Source organism: Pseudorasbora parva, chromosome 20 (assembly GCF_024679245.1).
Source record: "Pseudorasbora parva isolate DD20220531a chromosome 20, ASM2467924v1, whole genome shotgun sequence".
Taxonomy (NCBI): domain Eukaryota; kingdom Metazoa; phylum Chordata; class Actinopteri; order Cypriniformes; family Gobionidae; genus Pseudorasbora; species Pseudorasbora parva.
Window position 1 is genome coordinate 17,247,477 of NC_090191.1, and position 27,459 is coordinate 17,274,935.

General features: G+C 37.9%; 1 protein-coding gene across 1 annotated transcript; it reads right to left on the bottom strand.

The window, feature by feature from the left end:
- Positions 1–8,359: 8,359 nt before the first annotated feature.
- Positions 8,360–24,111, bottom strand: LOC137048713 (shaker-related potassium channel tsha2). Its single transcript, XM_067426937.1, has 2 exons — positions 20,930–24,111; positions 8,360–11,611 (listed from the first exon to the last, which is right to left on the bottom strand). Exon 1 carries the CDS (start codon positions 23,903–23,905, stop codon positions 22,469–22,471), a length of 1,437 nt encoding a protein of 478 aa, XP_067283038.1. The 5' UTR covers positions 23,906–24,111; the 3' UTR covers positions 8,360–11,611; positions 20,930–22,468.
- Between the last annotated feature and the right edge of the window lie 3,348 nt (positions 24,112–27,459).

The window sequence follows — 27,459 nt, forward strand, 5'->3', positions numbered from 1 at the left end:
TGTGACATTGTTCTGTGGCAGGGGACGTGGATGGTTGAATATAGCCCTGGTCGAGTGCTTACTGGATGTAATTCTCCATGGCCTTCTCCTCCGGTAGGGAAAGGGGATAAATCTTTCCCCTGGGCACTGGCTCACCCGGAAGCAGGTCGATGGCACAGTCCCATGGCCGGTGGGGAGGCAGCTTGGAAGCCTGGTGAGGACAGAAGACGTCTTGGAAGTCGGAATAACAGTCAGGAATGTGAACAGATCCACGGGGCTTTCTACAGAGGTGACACAGACAGCGATATTTCTGGAACGAGACGTAATGGGGACAGGTAGAGCAGAAAGACATCCATTGAAACAACTTTCTCTCCATTTGAGGACCTCACCAGACTTCCACGAGATGACTGGACTGTGCTGCTCCAACCACGGACGCCCTAGTACCGCGTCAGCAGTGGATTCCTCCAGAACCAGTAAGTGAGTGTAAAAGCCCAACCTGAAGCTTCAATGGACCGGCCAGGAGGCTGACGAACCGGCGACTTAACGGCTTGCCGGTGATAGACTCAATTTGAAAGTTTGTCAGAGTACGGGTCGTTGGGAGGCAGAGCTGATGACAGAGGGCGCCGGAGATGAAGTTCCCAGTGGAACCGGAATTGAGGAGTGCTGAGACTGACAGGGAAACGTCAGCGGTAATGAGGTTCACAATAGTGGTCAATGGTTGGCTCTTATATGTAGCTGGACAGATCACTCACCAAAGGCCTGGCTGGACGTGTAGGACACTTGGAGATGTAATGGTCGGCAGCCCCACAGTATAAGCACAGGCCGGTGGCCAACCGTCTTCTCCATTCCGCTGGGGTTAATCGCTGATGTTCCAATTGCATGGCTTCCTGTACTGGTTCTGGAGGGCTGACGGACTCTGGTCGATGGGGATACGGCAGGCTCAGACACTGGTCCTGGTGCTCTTAAAGGCACGCGTGCATACGGGTGGCGAACCAGATGAAGAGTTGGATGAAGTGCTCAAGCCCGATGGAATCCTTGTATGCCGCGATGCAACTGCACACAGGGATCCAAAGCTTGCCGATAGGTGGTCAAGAGGGCTCGTTCATTCCATCCGCTGGCGGCTGCCAATGTACGGAACTGCAAGGCATACTCATGTACAGACATATTTTGTTTTAAATGACAGTTGCTCACCAACCGAAGAATTCCATGCCCGGCTTCTGAACACTTCTTTGAAGTGAGCCGTAAAAAAGAAGTGATATTACACGGCGCCTGAAAATAGGCAAATTTCCATCAACATAACCAAATTTCCATCAACATAAAGTATATTCAAATGATCGTGCTAAATTTATTTGACACTAAATTTTATATATATATATATATATATATATATATATATATATATATATTACGCATTGTGTTTGAAATGACTATATATCTTTATCCATAGATTATTTAGACAGATAGATAGATAGATAGATAGATAGATAGATAGATAGATAGATAGATAGATAGATAGATAGATAGATAGATAGATAGATAGATAGATAGATAGATAGATAGATAGATAGATAGAAATACAAATACAAATGTTGGATGCAATTATTTCCTTGGACCCAACCCACAGTTCCCTTACTGAAATCCTCAACAAGCCAAAATAAAATGGGGCTTGCATGCAATCGCCAGATTTCCAGAAAAGTGTTTCATTCTGTTCTCTGCTAGACAAATAATCATTTGTGTTGTAAATTTGTTGTTGTTGTTGTTAAACGTCATTGTCAAAATTATTGACTCATTTTGTGTTTGTGAAGTTCCTCTTTTTGCCATAATTGTGGTGAGGAGAAAAAAAAAATCTTGTGATTTTTAAAGGGTTGTCACATCATTGGAGGCGTTTCTGAATGCTAATGACTGTGAACGTGAACGAGCATGGCACTTACGCACATGTGGGATTTATCAACAACGATTGCTTACTCATGTGCGTAAGAACTGTGTACGCACGTTTGATAAATACGGATTTTCTTGTACTTACTAAATTTCAGGTATTACGACAAAATATAGAACCTTTTCTACGCACTGTTGATAAATGAGGGCCCAGAACTCTAAAACAAAACTACTGACGTAATGTACTGTATAAACCAAATGGCCACGCAAATCCCCATACTCAGTTATTGCATTCACAGGTATTCAGTATTCAGCATTAGCTAAAGACAACAGCTCAATCTGGTCATTCAAGCTAACTCGATACAGTTAGCTAACTAAAAATAATGATGTAATACTTACAGCCATGGGGGACGACAGGCTACTTCGCCCTGTCTGGCCATATCCTTTAGATGCCGTACCGTGGTAACACTGTCAATTTTTTTCCAAATAGTCATCTGGTCCCAAATGCAAACACACAGTTTCTTGTTTGAATCTACCGGTGTTTTGATATCTATGGTTCAGAGCAGCCAACCACTGATTCTTTCTTTCCTTTTTTTTCCCCCTTGGTATTCTGTGAAACATGATGGCAGAATACACCTCCGACTCACTATCAAAGCCCTTTACAACACATAGGCTTATCGCACAGTAAATCCAATTATAAAATTTGCCGGCTGCAACTCTGCATTATCTGCAACTACACAAACTTAGTGCCGGTCGCATTGGAAGTTACCTATCTGAGGACTACTTCCAGGCGCTACGTAATATCATTGCGCCACTGTACACATGGTACGGTCGCAAAGTTCTGTGATTCTTACGCAGAAATGAGAAATTAGTTCCTATCTATATCGGTCTAAGAAATCATGTACTGGTCTTAGTACATGATGTAACTACAGAATCGTCAAGTTTTAAACAGGAAAAATATTATCTTGGTAAAAATAAAGTCATCTTTTTTCAACAGAAGTGGGCACTAATTGAAAAATATTTGCTTGAAGGAAATAGAGTTCATATAGATTAATGATTGAACTACGCAGATAATGTACTGGTATATGATATATTCTTTGAAGTAGTGTCATGGGCTATTTTCTTTAACTTTGGGTGTTTTTTGTTTATTTATTTATTTTATTTATTTTTCATTTATTTACTTTGAATGATTAATATTCTATGTATATGTAATGTAACAGTGTTCTGTTTATAAGAAAAAAATATATAAAAAACAGTTAAAAATGTTACAAAAATAAAGTATTTGGTCATTTTTGAGCGCAATGCAAATGTTCTAATATGATTTAATGATGTATGCTAAGCTATGCTAAAAGTGCTATCGCCAGATACAGAGATCGGCTGAATGGATTCAAAAACGGTAAAACTAAACTGTTTCACTCTAAGGGACTTGGAAATTGAGCCTATTCTTAAAAAAGTGGAGCATTCCTTAAAGTATTTAAGTAGTAAACCTTAGACTGTATGTGTAATAAGAGTGTTTTGTACATGTTACTGTAATGACAAATCCAAGACCTAAATGTAAGAGAACAGACACAACTAGTATTCAAAAGGATTTATTGCATACATTCTGCACGTTTATGATTCAAATATTTTACCTCAGGTATACAGTATACTTTCTATAACAACATATTTAGCAAAATTACTGTACGCCATACATTTACTTCATCAACTAGACATTTAATTTATCACCCTGCTGGGTAAGAAGACTAGACAGAAGACACTACCGGACATTTTAGCAGACTCCTGATTGAAACTCACGTAATGTCTCTGATGTAATTTACATGATAAAATGCCTAATGATTAAATACAGAAGCAGGAAGAACATGACAGCAGACAATAGTTAGTGGAACTACTCATGCACATCACATTGTAGAAGACAAATCAGACACCTGTACAGTGTTAAGAGCGCTAAGACTCTTCAGATGGACACCAGCTGCACTACACAAACACACAGGCAGTATGAAAACACAAAGAAGAGGATGATCTGACATGTTTTATGTTCAACATTGTGTAAAACCAGATGCGACACATCACGCATGCTATCTCTGATTGGATTGTATATGCACCAAGTACACCTGGGTGCAGCCTACAGATCAGGGAGGGGCTAAACCTGGGGCGGGGCTGGATGTGTTGCCTGCCCCCCACTTACTCTGATTGGCTCATTCACCATTCATAGTCCTACATGATAGAAAATGTGTCCATAGTTTGTGTCAGATTATGTCCTTGTCATTGAGTTGTCTGCAACTGCAAGTTACATTTTTCAGGTCAGTTGAATTCACAAAGAATCATATGTTATTTATTGTGAAACAGTTGATTGAAAATAATCAGTTCAAAAGATTTGTTTACGGAGATTTTGATTCAATATAGCCTGCTTCATAAAGTAAATCACAGTATTTGACCACAGGGGCTGTGAGATTTTCGGATACAATTTGAACTCAAATTAAAAAAATTATAAAAAAAAAAAAATTAAAAATGGAAAAAGAAGTAAAAAATTGCTCATTCAAGACTGCATTTATTGTCTGTAAGTCAGATGCGATTTGTATTCATTACTTTAGCAACAGACTCCAGGTGTGTTGTTTCATAAATCGTACCTTCCATATGGCAGGTACAAATATAAAGTTCTTAATTTTGTACCTGAAGACCTCACCCTCCTGCTGTGGATAATCAATCATTTTTATAATGTTTTTTTTTTTTTTTTTATGTTGTGGGGTTGTCCATACGTTAGCCTAAAGACCAGCTTGATTTAGCAAAACAATAATTTCAGGGACATTGCAAGTTACATGCTAATGTTTTTTTTTTCCTTCTGTAAAATTGCACAGCTTTTCCAGTTTTTTAAATGACACCCCTTCATACACCAACTACAAATATGAACACCTTTTCTATCATGTAGGCCTATAAAAGATGATGGAACCAATTAGAGTGGGCATGGGACGGGGCAAAACGTGCAGGCTGCAGCCCACAGTGAAATCTCATTGGTTCAAAATCCTGCTTTCTATTAACTATGTTCTGGTTGGTTACGACTTTGTCGCACTGTGCAGCATGGTTGCTTTCAGAAAATATGAGAACTGAAAATATCTTAAGTCACGACTGGTTAATAACACTGTTTATAATTTTTGGTGAATTGAACTAGATATGTCTATTTTCATGTGGGTTTATGCTAAATGGATTCCATTGCCATTTAAGATTCTTATTTTCTCCCATTTTAAGATTTAAGATTAAGAGTTAAATACAAGCTCAACAGAATTTGTGGCATGATGTTGATTATCACATAAAAAGAGAAAAATTTGAGACTTTCCCAAAATATAGTTTACGTGAGATATTTACAATGAATGTGAATGGGAACAATTTTAGGGGATTTAAAAGCATAAATGTGATGTTTATGTAGCGTAAATTGTGTTATTTGAACTGTAAAGTTGTGCATGTTATTTAAAATGTTACATTGTCATTATGACTGCATTATAAAATTGGATGTAAATGTACAAAAATCGTTAGTAAGCCTTTTTACACTAAAATCAGTATAACATTAATTTTGTTTGTCTTGGGGCTGTACTATTGTAACTGAATATTTTAACATTTTATATCAGTGAGTATTTTAATGGCTTGGCCCCTCATTCACTTACATTGTAAGTGCCTCACTGTAACCAAGAAAAAGAAAAGAAGTCAACTTTTATGTGTGTGGCCCTGTTAAACCCTACGTTATGATAATATGTCCCCACAAGATGCCAATATCTAAAATCCTTGTAATTGTTTTGGTCCCAATTAGGGAAAGAGCTTACAAATTGTTTTTGAATATAATATAAAGTTTGTGCAGTATAAATATCATTATGTCTATGGAAAGTCCCTATTAAACCTAAAACCCAAGTGTATGTAGCGGTAATCAACATTATGCCTTAAGTACTGTCAATTGAGTTTAACTTGTACTGAACCCAGAAAATGTCTTTGCTGTTGCACGAATTCCAAAATGTTGACGAGAAGAGTATTTGTATGGCATTGCTGAAAACAAAACATTACAATCCCTAGGAAGACTTTGAGTGCAATACATTCATATTACAGAAGGAATCAATGACATCATGTTCTCAATATGCATGATCTAGAATGGTTAGAGACTTCAGATTTAATCACTAATGATATGATAAATGATATAAGGCACTAGTAAAGAAAGATATTCACAATGAACAACCATTTAACATCATGTGCAAAGCAACAATTATATACTTTAGTCATTGTATTCATACGATTTATCATGCATTATTGCTTACTACGAACAAATAACAGACGCATATGGTACTAAACTGTGCAACACTTTGCCCATATAATTATTTCTCACTACGGTTTCATAAATATATATTCAGCTTTTGCAATGGTGTGCTCGACAATATGTTTCCCTGCCTTGCATATATATCACTTCATTTAAGATTTTATTAAAGAAGCATAAAATGTTCTTGCTTTGCACACTTAATGAGGCAACAGTGTCTGAGTACATGCAGTCAACAGCAGAAATTTGACAGAACATCTATGTACATTATAGCATAGAAATCACATGTGCGGATATCAGAGATGCGTAGGGAATGATATGAGCTGATGATATGATGATTTACTAAACTCTGCAACCGGTGTAAATACTGTACTTGACACTCAAAACACCAACGTCTGCAGCATCCATAACCATTAACCAAAGGATAGAACACTAGATTGTAAGGCTAATTGTGATTTCTTCTGAAAACCAGAGTAGATCTGTAAAAAGTATTTTTTTTTATTTTTAAGAAACATCTGATTTAACACAAGATGTCCATGTTACAGTCTGAGGGAGAATATTAACTCAAATTTTCTCTCGTAAGAACTCGCTTCAAAATAACAGCACTTTTTAATTATTAAAAGATATCCGTTTTATATGATCACACTATTTTCAACATGGAAGCAATTTTTTGAATGTCTAAGTCTTACGCTTCATTAGCCACAGTAGAGAGCTGCAGGGAGGATGTATTTTTGTAGGCCAAAACCCAGGAACAGGTTTCCCGAACTTTAGCATTTTGCACATCCGATTCCAAGTCAGTGTGTTTTATAAATAGGATTTTTGATATTAAACCGAACCGATCTCACAGAAAAGTGAACTTATTTTATAATGTGGCAATTACATTTGAATTCATATGAAAATGTGCAATTTTTTAAAAAAAAAGGATCAAGCAGATCATATGAAAACGTATGAATGAGTTGCTCTAATTCACCAATTTGCCAAAATGTGTACGAATTGCCTTGATATTATGTTGGGTAAAAGATATATTCACATTTTATTCTAAACTTTTACAGCCTCATTGTGTATATAATCATGCCCTTGCAAAGTATTCTAACCCAAACTTTCAGAATTATTTTTTAGTTTATATTTAATAAAGAGTTGTAAGCAACTGTGGTGCAGTTCGTTTAAAGCCTACATTTCCCTTTTTTCTTTTAACGATTGTATTTAGACTTTCATAAAAATGCATTAAAGTTTTGTTCATTTGTGAAGATTATCATGGTGAGCAAATCATCGGTCACAGGGCATATTTTTTGCAGTATTCCAAAAGCTATTAGAAAAATCCTATTGGGTCTATTGGGTTTGTGTTGAGGAAACCATGGTTATGCAAATGTACGGATTAGCTCCAAAAAACTATGTCAGGTGGTTCAGGTAGACCTGTTTGTCTCCCAGGAGTCCTCCCACTGCCAGCTCTTTTGTTGTGTGCATTGGCACACAATTGGCCCCGGGCCTATGCGTTTCCCCCTGTGAGCCTACTTGCACAGACACAGTGCAACCTCAGGGATGATGAGGAGCAGGTCTTGATGTTTGCACCTTACTGGCCCACCTCGACCTAGTTTTCAGACCTGATGCTTCTTGCGACAGTACCTCCCTGGGGGACTGCCCTGTGGAAGGACCTTCTTTCTCAGGGACAGATCACCATATGGTACCGAAATCAAGACCTCTTGGACCTTCACATGTGGCTTCTGGATGGGATGTGGAGAACTTAAGTGGAGCTTATGCTCTGAAGCAGACTCTTTTTACTGAGTGGTGCTCTTATTGTCAGACAGAGGCTGTCCCCCTCCACCTTGAAGGTACAATTGACAGTAAGTCACTAGGAAAGCCATGACCTGGTTGTCAGGTTCCTGAGAGGCACCAGGAGGTTAAATCCTCCCAGCCCATGCCTCATCCCCTTCTGGGATCTCTCTGTGGTCCTTCTGGTGTGTAGACAGGTCCCTTTGAGCCACTCAGCTGAGATCAAGATTATGTCCCTAAAGACAGTGTTCCTGACCGCGTTCACTTTTCAAGAGGGTAGAGGGTAGAGGAGCAAATTATCAAGAGGGTAGAGGAGCAAATTGTGCCTCGAGTTCGGGCCGGGTAGGTTAACACTTAGCTCGAGCAGTTGCCAAAAGGGCATGCTACAGCTTGCCAGAATCTCCATCACTCGTAATAAAGTTCAGTAGTAATGACACTTTTTCTACATGACATTGAACGATATTGACATATAGGGAACATTTGGTTACGGATGTAACCCGGATTCCCTAATGAGGGAACAGAGATGTTATGTCCCTCCTGGTGTCATGTAGCCAGACTGATGGCAGAAGTTCTGGACTTTTTCGCAGCTTTCAGTGGCCAATGTAACGCAACCAATCAGCTTGTTTTGTTCCGCGTCACATTTAGGGGCGTGAAAATGTAAAGTTGATGTCCCTGCAATAGCAGACCGACATGCATCTATAAATGATTAATTCAAGAACATTGTGCACATTTACTGCAACAATGGGGCCGCGAACTTAACATAGTTGTGAAAGTCCATTGTTTTGTTGATTCTGGTAAGCGCACACTGTCACATTTGTAGACATGACACTACTCTTTTTTCACAAGACCTTCTGCTGTCAGTCTGAAGCAAGCCTGCAGTACCCCTCTCAGAAACTGAAGCTTTCGTGCCTCGAGGCAAACTAAACAAAATTACATCTCAAATATTTTTCCCCAAAGTTAGTTTATGTCATTGAAGGCAGTTATCATCACTATAATTTCATTTCAAGTGTTCATTTTTAAAATAAGTTTAGTTTTACTTAGTTATCTGATGCTATAAAAAGGGGGGGGGGGGTGACGTCATGATTGACAGCTGAGCTCGACGTCTTCTCTGAGTGAAGTTGTCACTGAGTCACTAACAGACTTTTTTCTGGATTTTTGGGAGCAGATTGGAGCTTTAGCTTTAATTTCTACATTTCCATATCATTTCCATAATTAATACATTTCCGTTTATTTCACACCAACATAATTAATTGTTCTGCATCTGTGATAGTGTGGGCGGGCCTTTGATAATCGCAGCTGTACTTCCTGCTCTACTTCCTGCTCTCTACTGGGCAACTCCGGTCCCGAAATCGCTAATGCACAGACTCGGTCCCAAGATGTCAGCATCGTGCAAGGCCGCCTGAAAGCTTCAAATCTACCAAGCGGAAATGGATGATGTCGAGTCTACCATATTTTTTTACGGTCTATGGTCTGAAGGTCTGGCTATGCACGACTGTGTCATAGTTGTTTTTGGGGCGCCCCTACCCTGGGTACTCTTCTCAGATAGATCCTTAGTTATGATAAAATTAATATATTATTAAGTAAATGTTTGTAATCCAGTTCAATATCTTTAGTCACTGAGCAGCAGCCATCGTGAAAACCACTATATATAAAACGCATGAATAAAGCTGTTTCCCACATTTTATATTTATATGATTATATCAACACACAAATATAAAATGATGGACCAAACATAGTGATTTGAAACTTTTAGTACAATTATGAAATGGGTGATGTTGATATCATTTGACACAATGTATGTAATGTAATCGAAAATTATGAAAATTGCTGTATTGTAAAAGTTTATACAAACTGTATTGTACTACAGACATGAAATTGAGAACTATTTTGAGTGATGACACAAATTAATCTGTGATTAAATTCATTTTAAAAAAAAATTGACCACAAAAATGAATCAATGCCAGTCATTACTGCTCTGTATATCCCATTTTTATCCAACAGTAATGTCAAATTTATATGCAGAGAACAGATGATACATGTTTATTTGTCAAAATGAGCTTGTAAATGAAATGAAAGAGTAATAGCAGTGTAAAGAAATCATTATGAAGCATCTTGAAGCTTCCACATGGAAGAAGTATTAAAGCTTTTAAATGCACATAGATGAGCAAAATGATGCCATGGATGCTGGACAGTAATTGACATGATGCAGACATTCATACTGTATGTATGTGAAGTCAGCATTTCAGGAGTTAAAATAGATACAGTACATTTGTGCATGTGAACAGACACGAATTAAATAATTATGCCTTTAACCAGGTTTATATACACTTTGACTAGGGAAATATAATTGTCATACAATCAGCATATGTAAGCTCTGTCACATTGCAACTTCCCATATTTCACCTAATAGAATATATTTAAAGACTTCAACTTCATAGTCCTACACATTGCTTTTATCAGAAAACAGGTTTAATACATTTCATTCACTTTAATTCTATTGTGGGGGATACATTTTTACTTGCCATCTTTACACTATTAGTCAGTGTCATATTTCTCCTTGACTTCTAGCATTGAGTACAAAACCAGGATAGAGAAACACTGCCGACAGTAATGAAGGGAAATGCAACAGTGTTTGCTTGTGTTGTTTCCAGAAATAAGGCTTGTGATCTGCTTAACTCAACAAAGTGACGTAAGCACACAGTAAAACAGCCAATCAGGACAGTGAGGTAGATGCTTTCAGTGATGGGTGATTCTGAAAATATATTAATCATTCTAATAGAAATAAAGACACAAACGTGCAGCAACATTTGTGCTTCCATGTTTGTACTGCATAAAATGCTTGGAGGAGGAAAGGTGCCATTATCATGACAGAATTTCTACATGTCTACACATTTCCTTTTCACTTTAGGCAAAATGAAACCGAGTGAAAAAAGAAAGAAAATTTTAAATTATTTAGCAAAATTTTACAAAGCTAGAAAAATAACCTGCCACCAGTTTAACCGATTCCATTTTATATAAAACCTATAATACTTTAAAAAAATATATATTTAACAATGTTAACCTCAACAGTCAAGTAATTTGTTGTCATTGGTAGTTGTTCCCACTGACTACTGAGTTTGTTGACCAAAACAATAAATAAAATAAAATTATAAATTAACAAAATAATCAAGATTTATTCCATGCCCAACTATCTATGCATGCCATAATATGTTTTGGTATAGCACATGATCTGTAATGTTTAAACATGACATACTGCTGGTCTGAAGACATATTTGTATGCATATTCAAGTGTACACACACTGACACACACATACCTGTCCCAGTAGCATGTTGTGGTTTTGGGGGGCAAATAAACATCAGGAAGCATCTCACAAATTGTTTTTGCATGTAATTTGTGATTTCAAGTAAATTGGTTCTACCTCAAAGCGCTTCAAAGCATCTTCTTTATCTTTATCACGATATCACGTTGTCCATCTTTCCTCATGGTTGGATTCCCCATTAGACAACATTATTCCCTTTGAAGCATTGTACATAATTCCTTAGATAGGAACAAATGAATGCTGTTTAAATGTGAACATGGAGTTTTGATTGTCCCATGAAATGCTGCTCTGGTGAAGATTCATATTGTCCTTGATGATATTGTGCTGCTGTTATACGCAGATCTGTAGGTTGGAAAGCCCATATTCATGACCATACCTGTAAATCAAAAGAAAACAGTTTTATTCAAAACATTATATTGTCAAAACCACATTTATTTGACAGGAATCCAATATTTCTTCGTCATGACAGTTTTTTTTTTTTTTGCAAAGTGTAGCTTCCACAGGTCAACCATAGTTTTTTTTTTATTTTTTATTATTATTAATAATATAACTATTTAAATGCTATTCTTACATTAAAAGATGTTAAAATATGTATTTTAGCATGACTGGAACACCAAAAAAAGAGGACTCTCTTATTCTTTGACTTCATCATCTTTCACATGAGATCTGGAATGATTCTGTCCTGTCTAATATCCTGTGGGCGGCAGTGGCCCAGTGGTTTATCTAGATTGTCTACAAACTGAAAGGTTGGTGGTTTGATCCCCAGTTCTACCTGACCAAGTGTCGAGGTGTCCATGAGCAAGACACCTTACCCTATGACACAGCCATCAGCATATCAATGGGTGAATGTGAGGCAACATTCAACCTGGGTCTGTTAAAAACACTATATAAATGCAGTCCGTTTACCAATTTATAATTAATACAAAATAAAGAAATATATAAATAACAAGCCCGATTCCAAAAAAATTGTGACTGTACAAGTTGTGAATAAAAAAGGAATAGAATAATTTACAAATCTCATAAACTTATATTTCATTCACAATAGAATATAGATAACATGTTAAATGTTAAAGGTGAGACATTTTTTAAATGTACTGCCAAATATTGCCTCATTTTGGATTTCATGAGAGCTACAGATTCCAAAACAGTTGGGACTGGTAGCAAAGGGAGGCCGGAAAAGTTAAATGTATGGAACAGCTGGAGGACCAATTTGCAACTTATTAGGTCAACTGGCGACATGATTGGATATAAAAAGAGCCTCTCAAAGTGGCAGTGTCTCTCGGAAGTCAAGATGGGCAGAGGATCACCAATTCCCACAATGCTGCTGGGAAATAGTGGTGCAATATCAGGAAAGAGTTGGAGAAAAACTGAGTTTGAAGTTATCATCATCTACAGTGCATAATATCATCCAAAGATTCAGAGAATCTGGAACAATCTCTGTAAGGGTCATGAAAAACCATACTGGATACTTTCACCCATAAAAAACATTTTACCATACTGGACAAACATACTGGATGCCTGTGATCTTCAGACCCTTAGACGGCACTGCATAACATACAGGAATGCTACTGTAATGGAAATCACAACATGGGCTCAGGAATACTTCCAGAAAACATTGTCGGTGCACACAATCCACTGTACCATTTGCCATTGCCGGCTAAAACTCTATAGGTCAAAAAAAGATGCCATATCTAAATGTGATCCAGAAGCGTAGGCATTTTTTTGGCCGAGGCTCATTTAAAATGGACTGTGGCAAAGTGGAAAACTGTTCTTTGGTCAGATGAATCAAAAATTGAAGTTCTTTTTGGAAAACTGGGACACCATGTTATCTGGACTAAAGAAGGACACGGACAACCCAGGATGTTATCAGCGCTCAGTTCAGAAACCTGCATCTCTGATGGTCTTGAGTATAAGTGCATAAGTGCATTTGGCATGGGCAGCTTACACATCTGGAAAGGCACCATCAATGCTGAGAGGTATATCCAAGTTCTAAAACAACATATTCTCCCATCCATAGTTGTCTCTTTCAGGAAAGACTTTGCATTTTTCAATATGAAAATGCCAGACCACATACTGCATCAATTGCAATATAGTGTATAGAAGAAAGATCTGGGTACTGCCAGCCTGCAGTCCAGATCTTTCACCCATAGAAAACATTTGGTGCATCATTAAGAGGAAGATGCGACAAAGAAGACCTAAGACAGTTGAGCAACTAGAAGCATGTATTAGACAAGAATGGGACAACATTCCTATTTCGAAACTTGAGCAACTTGTCTCCTCAGTCCCCAGACGATTGCACAATTATTGCACACAGTATTTAGTACCGACAGATCTCTTCAAAATATTCAATAAATATTATTGAACAAAAATATAGAACATTTATTTATTTGAAAAATAGTTACGGTGAATGGTCACATTTGACTATTAATGAGTATGAGTGTGACCAATTAGTAAGGAATAAAATAGCCTACAAGAATAACATTAATGTTAACAATTTTGCATCTCAATCACTCTCCATAATAAAATGATCCTGTAAATATGGTTGATCAATGCACACTATGCTCTACTGTTTACCAAAATTTTCTGCAAAAATCTGTATAGTGAAACTGTTGTGTATCCGCTTAAGCCATTCAAATGCATTGACACAGCTCTAAATTTGGCTTCTCAATTGAATGCATCCTCTGTGGTGGCAGACAAACCATGACACAAGCTGGGCTTATGGCACAAACAAGTAACATTACCAACCCCACGTTAACAGGCTAACCATCAGATAAAACTTGGTTTAAAACTCAAAGGTATTCCCAGAGAGAGCTGTGACTCTAAAGTGATTCTTTTTGAAAAGGGACCCAATGCCCTTAAAAATGACTTTCCTGCATTCATTTATCGAAAATTGTTCTATAAATGAACATGCACCCCAGGACATTGCATGTACAATTTAAACGTTGTTGTAAAGGGTCTCTTGTATGGTATTTGGCATCCATTACTATCCATTACCAACTTACTACTTCAGTTAACCTCATACAGAGGATGCAGTGTGTGTTTGTTGCATTAATTGGAGTATGTATTAATTGATTTATGCTTGAAACAAAGGGCCATACAATCTCCAAACAAATTTCCCGCTTGGAAATCCCAACAATCTCATTGGTCAAGTCTACCTTGTATGGCATTTGCTACAATTATTAGTCATAACTTCTTATAAATCATACAGGTTTTTTTATTTATTTTTTGTAGAATTGTAGAATGACAGCAATATTTGCCTTTCTTCCATGTGCTGTATAAAATCAAATGTATCACAAATATTTCTTAGTGTCTAGATGGAAAACTCTCAAATACAAGAGTTGAGTTTGATAGTATGTCCTTTCATGCCCTTGAGTGCAAATCTGAACCCATATGTTCACTCATAATTTTAGGATCTCCTTTCTTGTATCACTAAATGTATCTCTTCTTCTTTGACTTCATCATCTTTCACATGAGACCTGGAATGATCTTGCATGATGTCCTGGACAATGGTCATCAGGAACATCTGATTGTACAACTTCCAAAATGTGACTATTTGAAATGTATAATTAATAGAAAATAAAGAAATATATAAATATAAATAAATAAAATAGGTGGCACATCTAAGACAAAAAAATTCTCAAAGCATTATTTTATGTTCGACAGAAGCGAGAGAGTTATGCAAGTTTGGAATGACATGAGCGTGAGTAAAACCACTGACTGTAACACCGTTGACAGTAAAAATGTTACTGTAAGTTGTGTTATTGGCTGTGGTGTCAGAGTTTATTGTTACTAACAACAAGAAACTCAGGAAAGAAGCCAATGTTTCCCAGCAGAACATTTCCCAAAGCATCACATTGCCTCTGCCAGCTTGCCTTCTTTCTATAGTGCATCCTGGTGCCATGTATTACCCAGGGAAGCATGGGTATCCTGTAGGGCTGTAACGATACACCAAACCCACGATTCGGTTCGTATCACGATTTTTGACCCACGGTACGATACAAACCTCGATATGGGGGGGATAAAACAGTTTTATTCTGTACAGTATTCTGTAGCCTATTTTGCCGTCAGTACCATATATCTGTATGGTCAATAGGCTACTGCCGACGTTTTCTTTGCGGTACCAATAGGCAATATATATTTAACATGAAGTATAGGGCCTCCTGTACATCAATACCAACAGAAGCGCCGCGTCAGACACGCTTCTGGTGTGCAAAGAAAGAGAAAACACCCCGCAGATGACACCCAACAGAAACGCCACGCTCACACCACGTTGCCAGCCGGTTGGGGAAGCTTCTTGAAACACTTACGGCAAATTGTGTGGGTCTTGTCAACTACACGATTGCCATCCTTGTTCTCAACCGGGTAGCTGAAATGTTGCCATACTGCTGACTTAAAAGTTGGACCTGGACAGGAAGGATAATTCTGGGAGTTGTAAGGGGTGTGTCGCGATTCTGCCTCCTCACATCGCGATACAGGTTCGTGGACCTGCGTATTGCGATTTCGATTTCATATCGCATATCGTTCCAGCCCTAGTATCCTGACTGGTCAGCCACTATGCAGCCCCATACACAACAAACTGTGATGCACTTTGTATTCTGGCACCTTTTTATCAGAACCAGCATTAACTTAGCTACAGTAACTCGTCTGTTTAATCAGACCACAAGAGCCTTCGCTCCCCATGTGCATCAATGAGCCATGATCCTGTCACCGGTTCACCACTGTTCCTTCCTTAGTCCCCTTTTGATAGATACTGACCACTGCAGACCAGGAATACCCCCCAAGAGCTGCAGTTTTGGAGATGCCCTGACCCAGTCATCTAGCCATCACAATTTGTCCCTGGTAAACTTGATCAAATCCTTACACTTGCCCACTTTCCCTGCTTCTAACCCATCAACTTTGAGGACACAGGCTGCGTCCGAAAACCTGGGCAGCTGACTTGTTGCGATCGCTGCCTTATGAGACAATGGCTTGTAAGGCAGCGTTTTTGCATGAAGGCACCTCACAAAACTGATTTCAGACAGACTTCTGAGGCAGTGTAACAGTGTAACAGATCTACAGCAAAATAGAACGAGCTTTGGTGAGAACTAAACATTTTTGTAATTACTACATTAGTAATTTCTCACTAGAAATGACATCAGAAGTGGAAAATATTGTTAAAAAACACATTTACACACAAACTGACCAGCAAACGCAACTTTCAGACGTCATAATTTCCCCAAAGCTCTGTCACTGAATGGAAAGCACAGGATTGTGGGATATCAAAGGCAGTGAAGGATACATGTATACTGCCTTACAAAATCAATCAGATGAAGGCATCTCAAGAGACAGGAAGTGAAGCAAACATTAAATTTAGACTTGTCTTGATGCCTACCTGCCTTGAAATGTGTCCTCCGAAGGCAGCATTTCTAAGGTTTCTGACGCAGCCAAAATGTTCACTTGCTGCCTAATATATCCCACCCTTTAACAGGTGACATGATGAAGAGATAATCAGCGTTATTCACTTCACCTGTGCTATAGGTTTGGTGCTCAGGAACAGGCAGGAAATGCAGGACATGCAAGCCAATGTATTGTAATAGGAATAAACTGAAGACAGGCAATAACACAACTTATCATAATGGTGACCAGACAAAGAGTGAGGACCATGGAAGAACTTATTATGTAACTTGTTATAATTAAATGAACACAACTGAAACGAACATGACTAACGAGGGTAACTATGGTGACAAGTGGCGGGAAACTGAGAAAAAGGAACATGTGACAGGAAGAAAACACAACTGAAAGATCAACTAATAAGACGATATGTTGCCTGTCAGTGGTCATAATGTCATGCCTACATAAGTGGACTATAATGAAGGTATAGGGGCTTTCAAACACAGTCTACTGGCCCCAGGATTCGTTAAATTAGGACATCTAAATAGCTTTTATAAATGTTCCTTAGAAAAAAAAAATACTGTTGTGCATCTTGAGACAAAACAATGGCTTTGAGGTAAAACAGCTCAAACATGCATTTTAGTCTAGAACTAGGCTTAAGCATGGTCTGTGAAGCCAGGCACATAAAAGTTAGAAAGGTTCAGAGGAAACCCTAACCGTGCTGTCTTAGAAATATCAACAATGTTGTCGTGCAACCCTGTAAATATCAGCCACAGCTAAAGCTGTGCTGTTAGTGCACTGCAACAACAACTGCAGTGAGCCACAAAGTCACGCTGACCTATTCAACACCTGTGAGCTGTAACACAAGCCAATAGCATGAGTGCCACAAATGACAACAGCATTATGCAGTCATTCTTATTGTGTCTTGCTCACCATATTTTCCAGCAGAAAAAAAAACCTGTTCCTGTCAAATATTCCTGGGCCATGTGGACGTATATGAGAGTCACATGACGGTCACTGATCAACTGTGAGTGCCAAAGGTTCCTGGATTCTGAAACTATCCACAGCTTGAAATAACATGACATTTGCTGAACTTAATGTGACAGTCGTGTGTGTGTGTGTGTGTGTGTGTGTGTGTGTGTGTGTGTGTGTGTGTGTGTGTGTGTGTGTGTGTGTGTGTGTGTGTGTGTGTGTGTGAAATCTATAAGCAGAACACACCATACAATATGACGTGATGGGTTTCTTTATGTCACACTTATTTCTGTCTTATTTCCATGCAACCAGACCAGCATTCCCCCATAAAACATTAAATCCATATGGACAAAGCAACACAACAATGTTAAAGTGGGTCAGGAAATACCCCCACTCTCTCCTCATGTAACCTGACACAGCCGGTTCAACAGCTGCAGTGGACTGGAAAATATATATTTTAAAAAGTTCTATTTTCATTCTTGCCAAGGAATTCAAGCATGCTTAATATTTGTTAATGAACATTAATTATGCATTGCACTGATCTTAAAAATGAAATAATATCTCCATTCTCCATTTAATTTAAAAATGAATTTGATTTTTTTTATGATAACTGTATGACATATTAGACTTACATATCAGAGAGATTACAGACGTTTAAGCAATATTAGATTGTATTTATAGATAATGTGGAAAACATTCTCTTTAAAATCATTTATCATTCACAGTACACTGAATGTATTGTTCACTTTGATGTTATTTTGTTAAGATAATTTAAAATATAAACTCTAGCTTCAAACACTAAATCTGAATCTTGAAGTGTAAGTTCAATTAATACAGAGATATTGAAAAAAGTGATGAAAACAAGCACATACTGCCCCCTAGTGTGGACAAAGAGCACAGACGGAAAGTCTGCATAATCATTTGCTGTGTATTTATAGCTCTAGAATGAGAAATAGACTCTGTCTATATTTTTAGACCTCTGTCACATTGCTGTGTAATTTAATGTTATATGTTACTTGTTTCCTATATGAAAAACAGTATGTGAAATTATATCATCTAATAGTACATAAGTTGTTTTTCATAATCACTGAAAAGAAAAAAGAAATTTCACTTATTACTCTGCAAACTGTTACATGAAAAAGCTTAAAATAATTTTTTCCATCTACTAAAAAGCTTTGGCAAGATATTTGATGATTTATTAGGAGTTATATATATAAGGTTTTCATTGATGTATGGTTTGTTATGATAGGACAATATTTGTCTAAAATTTTAAAATCTGGAATCTGAGGGTGCAAAAAAATATAAATACTGAGAAAATTGCCTTAAAAGTTGTGCAGATAAAGTCCTTTAAAACATTTTTATCTATACATTTTACAGTAGGAAATGTACAAAATATCTTCATTGAATAATGTATTGCTGCCTATTGCCACAAATATAGCTGTGCAACTTGTGACTGGTTTTGTCCAGGATCACATATGTACAATATTTAATCCTGTTACTTGCCAAATTCACATATATAGATCCAAATATTTCAATTCTAGAATATTCCAATGTTTTAATTTTTATGAAAGAAATTGAGCAAGACCTCACGCTATATCAATTACATTGCTTAAAGGTGTCATGAACTGGCTTTTTAAAAAATGTTATAATGTTGTCTGAGGTCAACTAATGACGTTTGTGTGGGTTTTACATTCAAAAACATCATAACTAATAAGTAATAGGCTATTTTCTACACTGGTTTTGAGGCTCTCTCCTGAACGCTGGCTTTGATGGGTGTGATGCACTGAAGACTTGGAAGTAAACACCCAGGGCTAGGATTGATAAGATTTGCATATTTAATGAGCTTCAGTTCCCCTTTCAGTTCAGTTCACATGAGGAAGGGATTGTTTTGAAAGCGGATCAACTGGAATGATTCTCTGGATAAACACCTTTATCAAACAAACACAATGATTTATTTCTCATCCACCCACGGTTGATTGAAATATTATTTTCATATTACTTTGATCGGTGGATATAAGCGGTCAACCGCGCACACGCACACAAACACACAACATTTCACTATTTGAGATTCCCGGCCTGCCAACGGGCTTACGTTTTGGTAGCCTGTCTGGAAAACACATAGCCCCGGGGCTACTATTACATATGTCTTACTCACACAAGTGTGTTGCACCATTCCTGTCGGATCCAATATATAAGGCACAACAAATATGTCTGAAAATCCAGTGCGACCTAAGACTTATTTACAAACGGTTCCGCAGTTAAATGAAGCGATTGCGAACATCACACATTCCTAATATTAGGATCTGAAGGAAGCTAATGCAGCGATTGTGTTCTTCCACAATATCTTGCTATCTTTTTGCTATTTTTATTGCTGTTGGCAATGTGATCCGAGCAGCTCCATGAGTTGGTGGGCGGGGCGACGTGCTTATTATTCTGCAGAGGCAGTGTTTCATCAGTCGATGACGTCAAAAGATGCGGCACACGATCGTTTTCTGGGCCTGGAGTTTATAAAATCTTTTCTTTGACTAACAAGGACGTTTTCAGCTCTAAAACTAACAGGATATTTTTATATTACCATGACCTTTTATATATCAAAAGCTCAAGGGAAAGTTGATTTCTCATCACCCCATTAAAAACTAAAAGTTTCAAAGACATTATCTATCTACAGTTCTTTTTATGTATTTAGTGATGTTATCCTCAAAACTTCTCAATATTTCCCATGTATATTATTTGTATGTTTGTTTGTTTTCTCCTTCTTTTTGTTTTCTTCTTTTTTTCTCCTTCTTGTTTTATTTTGTTTTCCACTGTTATTTGTTATGGTCTGTATCAGGAGTCTCCAAATCTGGTTATGGAGATCTACCGTCCTGCAGACTTCAATTCCAACCCTGCTCCTGTTATTTTCCAGTAATTTTTAACATGTTTGATTAGATGCTTTAGGTGTGTTTGATTAGATTTGGAACTACACTCAGAAGAATAGTACCCCTGGCTAATCATATATAAGCTTAAAAGTACTGCATTCATATTTAATAGAAAAATATTATAATTTGAAATATTGTACACCAGGGCTGTAACCACCACTACTCAACTTTTTTTAAATGTAATTTTGCCATTTTTAAATAAAAATATGCATGAATATGATTTGTCATTTATAAATGAATATAAAAAAGCAAAACAACTTTTTTAAATACTATTTGCATAGAGTTTAAATGGACTAATGCACAACTATATAGGCTATAATTAGCTATTAGTTCAAGACATAGTTGCAAGACAGTCACAAATGCCTAATTCTAAAAAAGACACTTTAGCACACTTACACAACATAATGGTTTGATGGCTGTGCAGTGTTACATACCTCATCCTGTTCAAACTCTCCTTGGTAATGTGAAAATCCAATTAAAGGAGCAGAAAGTTAGAAGAAATTGATGATGTAGTTATTTCCATTTTCAGTCAATCTGTTATTGGAAGAGCTGATAATCCAGCCAATGGGCAGATGGGGTTTTCTTCCCAGCCGTGATGTCACAATGAATCCCTTTTTGTGCTGAATTCATGATCTCGTCTTGATGCTGTTGCAGAGCAGAAATGTAGACGTGTCTCCATTTTGTGTGGTGTCGACCACGTCCCTTTGTATTGTTGTTACATTGTATTCACATATGATATATTGGATAGGCCTCTGTAGCTTCGTTTAGTTTAACTAGGCCTAATAAGAAGGTAAACCTGCCTATCTGAGGGTTGATAATTATTGAATTTAATTTAATGTATGATAGAATGTCCTTGTTTTATAATAAGAGCACCAGAAACCATCTTTCATATGAGTAAATTAAGGAAACAATAATAGCCCAATGTCTCCAGAACCGTCTGGAAAGTTGCTATGGAAACACATTAGTCTCTTAAAGGCTGCAGTTTCCATTTCTGTCCACTAGATGACGCTATTGTATAGTAAAAAGAAAAAGAAAGAAAAAAGACCTCGTGTCCAGAATGGAGCGCAAATTGTTGATTTTGAGCCGCTGCTCATTCATTCCTTACGCATCTGTTGATAATATGAAGAAATAAAGAGGCTTAAAACAAATGTTGCTAATCATTAGAAATCTATATCCCTGCAGTGCTTCTGCATATTGCGAAGAAAGTTATCAAGTAATTTTAAGATTCCATAACCTTTCAATGCTAATGTAATGGCACTGATATTATGACAAATCCTGAAAACGCATATACTAGTTTTCAATAAAAGCACTAGATGTGATATGTAAAATATGTGTTTTCGCATATTTTCAAATGAATCGTTACACACAGCTAGTTTAAAAAAACGGCGGGGGAAAAAACAATAACAACAGTTTCCATTATTAAATGAGCAGGGGTAAGGTTTTCCAAATGACCTTGCAGTTGAACTGTCCTCGTTAGTAAAAAAAAAAATAATAATAATAATTACAAGATATATATATATTTTGGTCCTACAATTTCTCTCCAAATAAGCACATTTTATATATGTAAACTTTATCGCACTGTCACCGAATTTGTTGAAAAACTAACGGATCACGCACCGACGAATTTGTGGACTAAGAGTATAAAGTGCTACACATTGATTTAATTGGGCTTGCTTATAGCTATATAATAACATACGTTCTTTTTTATTTATTTATTTATTTTACATGTTTTTTATAATTGCGCATATAGCTAGTCTACGTCTCGCGCTTCGATGATAATCACAACAATGGAAGACAGTTTATAAAACAATCGCACATCATGCCATAGTAAAATCCTCTGTCGTAGTTTCTGAACGAAGTGTGTTCCTCGCAGTCAGATTATTAGACATCTACTCAAGCCAGCGCGAGGGATGAGGATGTACTCACAGAGAAAGATGCGCTTCTTTGGCTGTATAATTGCTGTCTTTCTACATTCATACATCAGTGAGCTTCCCTGTGTATGCTTTATGGGGGCTGCAGTTGGTGTGTTTGATGGAATCTCCATCCTCCGAATCCAGATAGTCTGATTTGGAAAGGGACCCTTTGCTGTCACTCCTTTTAAATTCCCCAAACGAGGGTTGTTGCTGGCCACACGTCACATGCGTATACTCAATCTGCTCCCCGTGCTCGGTCTCCCTGTGGTAGAAGTAATTGAAATTGGACACGATGACGGGCACTGGTAGAGCAATGGTGAGCACACCAGCGATGGCACATAAAGAGCCCACTATTTTGCCACCGATGGTGACTGGGCACATGTCCCCGTAACCTACAGTTGTCATGGAAACCACTGCCCACCAGAAGGCATCGGGGATGCTGCTGAACCCCGATTCGGGGTCGTCCGTCTCGGCGAAATACACCGCGCTGGAGAACAGTATAACTCCGATGAAAAGGAAGAAAATGAGGAGACCCAGTTCCCGCATGCTCGCTTGCAGGGTCTTTCCCAGGATCTGAAGCCCCTTTGAGTGTCTGGAGAGCTTGAATATGCGGAACACCCGCACCAAGCGAATGACCCTCAGGATGGCCAGAGACATCGCTTGCTGGCCGTTGCCCTGATGCTCGGCCAACTCCAGACCCAAGGTGATGAAGTAGGGAATAATGGCCACGATGTCGATTGTGTTCATGATATTCTTAAAGAAGGCTGGCTTGCTCGGACACGCGAGAAACCTCACGAGCAGTTCAAAGGAGAACCAGATTATACAGAGGGTCTCCACAATAAAGAATGGGTCTGTGAAGGGATTGGGCTTCTTTAAACTAGCAGTGCCATTGATTGAGAGGTGCTCCTGGGGCATTTTCCCGTCCTCCCTAAACTCAGGTAAAGTCTCCAAGCAAAAGATGACAATTGATATCAAAATGACGAGCACTGAGACTATTGCGATGCCCCTCGCGGGTCCAGAGCTCTCGGGGTACTCGAACAGCAGCCAGACCTGCCTCTGGAACTCGTTTTCTGGCAAAGGTCGCTCTTCCTCCTTGATGAAGCCCTCATCCTCCTTAAAATTCTCAATGACTTCTTCTCCTAACTCGTAGAATTTGATTTCTTCCATAAAGATGTCCACAGGAACATTGACGGGTCTCCTCAGCCTGCCTCCAGACTGATAGTAGTAGAGGATGGCATCAAAACTCGGTCGGTTCCTGTCAAAGAAGTACTCGTTCCTCAGAGGGTCAAAGAAGCGCATTCTTTTCCTGGGGTCACCGAGTAAGGTGGCAGGGAATTGCGCCAGGGTTTTCAATTGGGTTTCGAAGCGCAGTCCGGAGATGTTGATAACCACCCGCTCGCAGCACTCCTGGTCTGCCCGTTCAGGGTCGTAAACATCTTGGGACAGGGCTGCCAATGCAACAGTCTCTTCGAGGTTCTCGCCGGGCACCACAGTCATGTTTGTCCCCTCAAAAAGGCGAGTCGTTTTCGCGCCCCGGTCCTCGCGCTGTTCGTGAAAAATGGTCAGAGCACTTGTAGAGCGGCGCGTGTCGCGTCACTTCGCGCGCATTTTCTTCACAGAGGTTTCTCCTCATTCCCTCCCCAAGCGGAGGCTGGCAGTCTGGACGATTGGCTGTCACATTCACAGCATTTTAAGCAGCAATGCCCTCCCTCACTCCCTCGCTCGCTCAAAGCACTATGGCAAGCTGTCGCAGTATTTATTTATTTAACCAAATTAGTAATATGTTACAGGTGCTTGTTTTCCATTAATCTACTAGTAAGAAGTCCAATAGAGACTCTGGTAACTAATCAAGATTTGTTAATAAAAATAAAAAGACATGTTTGCAATATTTCTACTTGGCCTGCAAATGTTTATGTTGAATTTTACCCGAAATCAATAGCCTACTTTTGATTGATTAGCCAACCCTCCAAACCCCATTGTTACTATCATGTAATTTATGGTTTGTACAAGTAAAAACTATGAATTAACATATAAATTGTGGTCCAATAAAATAAAAGTAAAAGTACATTCCCAGAAGTTCCTGCATTACACATCACATATGATAAAAAATTGTATAAATATTTTGGTTCTTCTTATTTTTGTTATCAGTAATCAGTGTTAAGGCCTGTTCACACCAAGGATGATAACAATAAAGATATAATTCTAAAAACCATTCTCAATATTAAAGAACAGCAGAGTTCATAACACAGCTATAACGATAACAACATAGAGAAACTATATGGTTGGAAACGTTTCAGAATGATTTTTTGCAGCTGATGAACTATAAAAACATTGACAGCCAGTCAGAATTCATTCTGCTGACAAGCGTGAGCATTTTTAAGGGATAAGCACAATAAACAGAATAAACTATATTATGTTGTCCAATGATGTGGAGGCTAATATAGTTAAAATTTGCTAAAACTTTGTCAATGGCAGGGAAACGTTGTGTCATACGTACTGTCAACACCCAGATACACTCACATACAAAAGCTTCCACCTCCAACTACCTCGTAACGCTTTGAAGAGCAGACAAATCAGTTCACCTCCCCCTACCTGCACTTTTTTACAACTATAGACACTTAAATTGTAAAACGTCTTATTATGTTTTATATTATGTGTATTTATTTATTTTTTGTGGTGCAAGGGTGGCTCTGTGGGAGCACCCTAAATTTTTGTTGTACTTCCACAGTGCAATGAAAACAAAGTCTACTCTACTCTACTCTACTCTCTACTCTACTCTACTCTACTCTACTCTACTCTACTCTACTCTACTCTACTCTACTCTACTCTCTAATTATTTTTTTACAAAAAAAAAAAAAAAAGTGTGCTGTCAGTGACGATACCAGGCTGCACTGTCACAGTATTTTTACAGTGAATTTTTGGCAACCACAGCTGCCAGTTTTTTTCCAGCATAAGTATAATTAATTTAATTTAACAGTATCATTTTTACTGTGTATCCTCTGGGACACTAAAATTATGATCCAAGTTATTCAACTTAATATACAAATTAAATGTATTAATTAGGTCATATTTAATTCTATAAACTATCCAAATCAAACTAGCAAAATCAAATTTTGTTGCAATATTGTCCTGTTTAACACTGTGAAACTGCTTTGAAACAATCTTCATTGTAAAAGCGCTATATAAATAAAGCTGATTCATTGATAGTGATTTCCAATTATTCCAAATCTGTGTGACATCCCATCTTCTTTTTATAACAGGCTGCAAACATCTGGGGACTGAGGAGACAAGTTGCTCAAATTTAGGAAAAATAATGTTATCCCATTCTTGTTAAATATAGGCTTCTAGTTGCTCAACAGTCTTAGGTCTTCTTTGTCACATCTTACTCTTTATGATGTGCCAATGTTTTCTATGGATGAAAGATCGGGACCGCAGGCTAGCTATTTCAGTACCCGGATCCTTCTTTTGCCATGATGTTGTAATTGAAGCAGTATGTTGTCTGGCATTGTCATGTTTGAAAATGCAATTTCTCTTTCCTGAAAGTGACCACGTCTGGATGGGTGCATATGTTGTTCTAGAGAACAGTTTTCCACTTTGCCACAGTCCATTTTAAATTATTGTTGGCCAAAAGAAAATGCCTGCGCTTCGGGATATGCTTTTTGACCTAAAGAGTTTTAGCCGCCCTATGGTAGTATGGTTTTCCGGCCTTATACGCACAGAGATTGTTTCAGATTCTCTGACTCTTTGGATGATATTATGCATTGTAGATGATAACTTCAAACTCTTTGCAATTTTCTCTGAGAAACTCCTTTCTGATATTGCTCCACTATTTTTCGCCGCAGCAATTAAAGAATTGGTGAATCTCTGCCCATCTTGACTTCTGAGAGACACTGCCACTCTGAGAAGCTCTTTTTATACCCAATCATGCTGCCAACTGACCTAATAATTAGCAAATTGGTCCTCCAGCTGTTCCTTATATGTACATTTAACTTTTCCGGCCTTTTATTGCTGCCTGTCCCAACTTTTTTGGAAATGTAATTATGAAATCCAAAATGAGCCAGTATTTGAATTGACATTTCAAAATGTCTCACTTTCAACATTTGATATATTATCTATATTCTATTGTGAATACAATATAAGTTTATGAGATTTATAAATTATTGCATTTCTTTTTTTTTCACAATTTGCAGTGTCCCAATTTTTTTGGAATTGGATTTGTAAATGAATAACATGTTCAGCTACTAATCACAGCTACACATGAGCAACATGTTTGCAGTATGTCTCTTTAGGGTAAACACAAATATCACTGTTATAAATCAGGTAAACAACCATTTAACTAAGAATTTAGATGCAAAAACATCACATAGAATCACAATGAAACAGCATTTTTGCTTGTGCTTGACAATGCTTGCATACTTACTGTTATGCTGAGTTCACATTGCATGATTTAAGCCCATTTTAGACTTGCCAACAGGTTTTGGAAAATTGCTGGCAAATGCCCGAGATCATCTTGTTCTCACAAGTGACAATCATGCATTATGAATGATCAAAGACGCAAACCGAGAGAATCACAATTTAAAATCCCATTGTGTGAAATGTGTTCTGATTGAAAATTACATTGGCGATGACCTACAGCCAATGAGAGAGTGAGATACAGAGCAGTGGGACATTCAGGTAGGAGTTATAGACCAGAATATCTGTATTTTAATAGATATTTACAATTACATAAAACAGAAAAAAAAAGCACAAACATTTGCTTGATCAGCTGCAACAACCGCACATTGCAAAATTACTTATTTACCTTCCAACTCTCTTTGCAGAACAAAATTCTCACTCCCTGCATCTCCCAATAATGTCCATAACTTTTTTTCTTTTTCTCATTTCACTGCAAATCACTGCACAGACTGTTTGGATCGCAAGCTTCTTTTGGACCATAATTGTTAATAACAATTCCAGTCTCGCACGAGAACTCTGGTCTCATAAACGTTGTTTCCTTGTCACTTCTCCCGTGTGTTTGGTTGTGAAACTATAGTTTGTGGACGAGACAGAGT

Bases quoted from the DNA above. Each gene is read 5' to 3' on its own strand.
- LOC137048713 (XM_067426937.1), bottom strand. From the start codon at position 23,905: ATGACTGTGGTGCCCGGCGAGAACCTCGAAGAGACTGTTGCATTGGCA.